Below are 5,702 nucleotides of genomic sequence, written 5' to 3'. Positions count from 1 at the left end.
CTGTGTTTGTACGTAAGTGTATAATTTATCAGCTAGTATGCATTTAATAGGTAAAAACGTTGAAATATTGCAAACATCATTTAGCTTTATTTTAATAAGAATGATCTAAATCAGATTTCAAAAAGCTTATTTCAATACATAATAGGTACATATATTATATGTATTTGCATATAAATCCAGTCCCTAATAATAAGTTAGGTTAATAACTAATAACAATATAAATATAATTTATTTTCTTTTCTTATTAATTTCCGAATGTTTGGATGTTTATGTCCACAGACGGCACTGCGAGCTTTTAATCACTCTAATTATAACGTTTTAAAATTTATTAACATAAGTCTTCAAGATTTAAATAAAATTTTTGTTTAAAACCATAAAATATTATTACACTGGTATTTCTTAGTTTTTTTTGTAGTTAGAACTATCCATATTTTGTCAGTTATTTCTGTTATGTAGATACATCACCTATGTGCGTACCTAGTTAAATATCTATACTGCAGCGACATAGGTAGGTACCTATAGGTATAGGTACCTATACTTGTTACCTACCCTTTTATTTATTATCTACGAAGTAAGGTAACCATGGCTATTATTTAATAACAATTTATTTACAATAAGTACATCCAAACATTTTTAACACTGCAAATATTACTAACATAAGTACATACCTATATATTTTTTTTTTTTTTTTACACAAATCCTAATAATTACTTACTCAGTATAAATTGCAAATAAAACAAATTTATGGAATCCTTAATTCATACAATCAACAAGTTGCAAGAAGTGTTTGCAGTTATTGGTGATCATAAAATCAATTTGCCCCAGATCGTTGTTGTCGGATCTCAAAGTTCTGGTAAAAGCTCGGTACTCGAAAGTTTGGTGGGAAAATCTTTCTTACCGCGAGGAACTGGTATTGTAACTCGTGCTCCGCTAATTCTCCAAATAGTAAGATATAATAAAGAAGATAGAGAATCTATGTTGGCAATAATGAAAAATGATAAAATAAAAGAATGGGCATGGTTTTTACACAAGCCTAATACTGTGTTTCAAAATTTTGACGATGTGCGTTCTGAAATTGAAAATAGAACAAATTACCTAGCTGGTCACAATAATGGCATAACGCATGAGCCGATCGTTTTAAAAGTATTTACTCTCTTATATGACCTAACTTTTGTAGATTTACCGGGAATCACGAAACTCCCCGTTGGTGACCAGCCCGAAGACATCGATGAACGAATTCAAGAATTAATATTAAGTTATGTAAAACAACCAAATTCTATTATTTTGGCAGTGGTTACTGCTAATACAGACCCCTCTACTAGCGAGAGTCTTAAAATTGCCAGAAAAATCGATCCAGATGGGATAAGGACAGTTGCTGTAGTAACCAAGCTAGATCTTATAGATAAGGGTACAATACAAGACACAATAGAACTACTTAATGGTCACAAAATCCCTGTTAAGCTTGGCATAATTGGAGTCGTAAACCGAAGTCAAAAAGATATTTTTGACAATAAATCCATGAAAGAAACTTTAAAATCCGAGAAGGAATTTTTAAAAGTAAATTACCCCGAAATTTGCAAAAAACATGGAAATCAAATGTTAGCTAATACTCTGCAGAATATACTATTAATGCATATCAAAAAAACATACCCAGTATTGCGTAAGGAATTATATGATACCAAAGATCGATTAGAAAACCAACTAAAAACATTAAAAACGCCGGACCAAAAGGTTTCATTTGTTTTAGGTTTATTAAATGATATGTGTAAATCATATTGCGACACAGTAGCTGGAAATAGAAAAGATTTATCCGAAAGCACACTTGTGGGGGGTGCAAAAATTTCTCAAATCATACATAATGAATACGTAGAAAAATTAGATAAAATTGATCCACTTCTTGATTTAACCGATGAAAAGATAGGTAACATTTTGTTGAATTCAGCTGGGACCAACAAAAGTTCATTTGTTAACGAGAAGGCATTAGAAATTATGGTGGGCAAACAATTACAAAATCTTATTGAACCAGCAATGATTTGTGTTGACCTAGTTAGTGCTGAAATGTTGAGAATTTTCGAATCCATCGATCAAAGTATTTTGGATACACTTAAAAGATTTCCAAAACTGTTAACTGAAGTAAGTAGAATTTTTTTAATTTGTCGTATATTTGTACCAATACCTTAAAAGCTAGTTTACATATTTTAAAAATCGCATTATTGTTTAAATGAAAAAGTTATTAAACCAATAGTGGAATATTTCAAGTTTCTTCGATTAATATTTTATTTGAAAGACAATTACCTAAATGATTAGCCGTTTCTTATTTCTTTTAAATATAGGTAATTGCCTTAAATTTAGTCTCAACATTTTAATATCAAATACTCATAAAAATTAACTTATCGTGTGTAATTAAACTTTTTTTTTTAATACTAGTTAGGAAAAATATATTAGGAAACTTGTAGTAGACTTCAACATTTTTATAGAACAAAAATTGTTACACACAGAAATAAAAAATATTCAAAAAAGTTGAAAATGTTAAATACCTATATACAAGTAGGTTTAAAAGAGGAAAAATATTTGTAAAATTATATTATGTCTAAAAATATATGCAATTATAAATATTTCCCACAAATGCCCAGATCTATCTACAGCTATTCATCACAACAGACAATATCAAAATTTATATTTTTTTAAAACTGGTGTTGCGTAATTATTCCCTTTATCATCCGTGGTTTTTTAAAAACATTTTCTTGACTGTTTTTAAAAGTAATTTGAATTTTCTGCTTTTGATTCTGCAAAGTATGATTCACATTCTAAATGAAATTTGTGTTTATGATGCGTACTCACAAAGTTTTAAGTTAAGTATCTTTAATAGTTATAACGTTTATTTGGCCACTTCATCAACTTTTCTATTCCTCTTAATCTAGCCTTGGTATCTAAGAAATAATTGTTCATTTTTTTTATAGTTTTTTTAATAATTTAAATTACTTGATATTGCTGTTGACTTGTCACAAAGTTGAAATAATCTGAAAAGATTATCTAATCAATGGCATAGGATGACCTCGCTCTCCTCCCTTCAATCCGCCAATCTAGCTAGATCATAATTATGTAACATTTACCTACCTGCCAACATAAAAATACTAAATAGTAATAATAATTTAACTTTAGGTAAAAATGGTGCTGAACCAAATGATAGATTACACATTATTGAGCATTAAAGAATTTATAAGATCATATATAGAAACCTATCAGGCATGCTTGAACACAACAAATCCAGATTTTATCTTAGAACTAGTTAAGTCTTCTGATGTGATTCAAGATGCATTTATATCAACTCATGTCACAAACAAAAAAGGTTTGACAAATGACGAATTTGCAAGGGCGGAAGAAGAAAGAACAAAACAATTATTTAAACAAATACTATCGGGTCTTAACGATCTAGATAAAACAATGGAATCTTCTAAACAAGTCAAAATGCATAAAAATTTAACACGTTGTTACTTTGAATTTGTCAGGAAAAATGTGCGAGATTTTGTGCCAAAGCGTATAATATTTAAGATGGTGAATCATGTTTTGAATAATATCGAAAATTGTATGCACAAATTAGTGTTTACTCCATATGTAGTTAATAGATCTATTGATCAAGTGCTTGTTGAAGAAGAACATACAGTTGAAGATAGACAGAGAGTTGAACGGCTGCTAGTAGCCGTTAATAAAGCTTTGAAAAATATGGCGGATATCCAAGTACAATAAAATGTGAATTGATAACTGTAATATAAATATAAAATGATTTTAAACAATAAATTACACAAATAATACATTTAAAATCCTACAAATCTAGTTTTTATTGTTATATAATATAGGATTAAGTGCAACTTATCAGGTGCATAATTTTATTATTTGTTGGTACGCATATTATATTGAGCAGGCCACTGCCACTATATATTTTCTTCAAATGTTTACATTATTGATGACTGATTGACACAATTAATAGGAGGTTAGAAAACACAACACTTTTTCATTGCTAAATTTAAAAATTTGTTTTTTAGCTCTTAAATATTACAACATTGACTAATTAAGTCTTAAATTCAGTTGCTCCTAGTGGGCTAAAAATTATAATACGGAATTTTAAGTATGCAAATAGTAAATGTTTCCCCTGCGTACCGCAAATGATGCCTCTGGTCTAATTATAATTATTTGTAATTTAGATTCTGAGCAGAGCAATGAATGTATTGATTTTACAATCAAGTGTTTAATTTTAATTTAATTTTTTTTTTGGGTGTGTCTGTCATCACCTTTTGTGGTAGTAAAAATGCTTCGATTTTTTTCAACATTATCTTGTTTGATGGAAAAGTGAATCTAGTTGGTGCATACAGTAAAATTAAGAAATTCTCAATAGTTTTCAAAAGCGCCTGGAAAAACAAAAAAAGAAATTAAGGATAAATGGGAATTTTTACACAAAATTGGTTTCTCTACGGTTAACTCAAAAACGAACAACTGTAGATACTTGCAATTTACACTATATGTTTATTTTATCAATTCCTATACTTGATAAAATTTATCAAAATATATTTTGACTCGTTTTAAGCTAAACATTTTTAAACTCTAATTTTTTTAGTTTTTTTTCTATTCATTTATAGATAAGGATTGAAAACTTAAAACAAAGTTCCGCGTAAGTATGTTATGCTGTAACTAAAAAATCTAAAAACATTTTATAGTTATTTTACGTTTAAATTTGGACAAAATGAAATATTAAATAACTAAGAATAATGATTTTATTTATTTTTTGTCATTTTATGATATCCAACTATCCCGCTGCTGTATTAATTAATAAATAATAACAATATAATTATAAAATATTTGCTTAGAATCGTTTTTCATATACAGCAATTTTATATAATTGAATTCAAATATAATACCATCCATTACATTGATTCACTTGTAAACTACCTACTGTACAGTACAGCGATTATCCCCTTTTTATAATTTTTATTACCTATCAAATTAGTTATTATGATTTTATAAAATAGGGACCGAATAATTATTGCATTTTTATATTTTAAGTTTTAATATGCAGATAAATTAGAAAAATGGTAAAAAATTAAAATTAAGTAATAATCATATTATAAATGTATAACAGTGGCTCTATTAACTATGAAATTGCGTGTAACATCATTACATTATTTACATTTTATTGTAATATACCTATAGGTATTAACATAAATTATTTTTAAAAATTAATATCAAAAATCATACTTTTGAACAAAAATGTAGTTGTAGATTCTATTAATTGATCCTAAAACATATTTTCTACACCTAATTAATATAGTATTCATAATCAATGCTAATACCTATATTATTATTATTGGTTCTTGGCAATCATTAACAAAAGTGATCAGGGTCAGTGTCAAAAAAATTGTAGTAAAAAAGAAATATAATCCACAAGATTATCAAAATTGTCAAAAGTTACAACATTCAATTTAAATAATTCAATAAAGGAATCAACCAGGGCTTTGCACCCGAACTTAACCCGAATTAACCCAAATAAATAGCATAACCAAAAACCCGTATATACAAAACCCATTGAAAAAATTAACACCCAAAAAACACCCAAACCCGAATTTCCATTTGGGTTTACCGGGAAACCCGAATTATTGAAAATTAAGTGGCATATCGATTTGTATGTATTTTTGCACTAACGCGACTAA

General features: G+C 27.8%; 2 protein-coding genes across 3 annotated transcripts in view; one reads left to right on the top strand and one right to left on the bottom strand.

Moving 5' to 3' along the window:
- Window positions 1–5,702, bottom strand: part of LOC100167443 (FERM domain-containing protein 8) — an 18,282-nt gene that overhangs the window by 10,791 nt on the left and 1,789 nt on the right. The window contains exon 2 of one of the 2 annotated variants that reach the window (XM_029490393.1): window positions 2,983–3,117. The exons of the other annotated variant lie outside the window; for it this stretch is intronic. The gene's annotated coding sequence lies outside the window, so the exon portion shown is untranslated. The remainder of the gene's footprint in view (window positions 1–2,982; window positions 3,118–5,702) is intronic. 2 annotated transcript variants of the gene reach the window in all.
- Window positions 430–3,829, top strand: LOC100169513 (dynamin-1-like protein). Its single transcript, XM_001945309.5, has 2 exons — window positions 430–2,133; window positions 3,163–3,829. Exons 1-2 carry the CDS (start codon window positions 745–747, stop codon window positions 3,745–3,747), a joined length of 1,974 nt encoding a protein of 657 aa, XP_001945344.2. The 5' UTR covers window positions 430–744; the 3' UTR covers window positions 3,748–3,829.

The sequence above is a fragment of the Acyrthosiphon pisum genome, chromosome X (genome assembly GCF_005508785.2).
Source record: "Acyrthosiphon pisum isolate AL4f chromosome X, pea_aphid_22Mar2018_4r6ur, whole genome shotgun sequence".
In the NCBI taxonomy this organism is placed as follows: Eukaryota; Metazoa; Arthropoda; class Insecta; order Hemiptera; family Aphididae; genus Acyrthosiphon; species Acyrthosiphon pisum.
The sequence above is the reverse complement of the archived record's forward strand: the minus strand, read 5'-3'. Positions and strand labels throughout refer to the sequence as shown.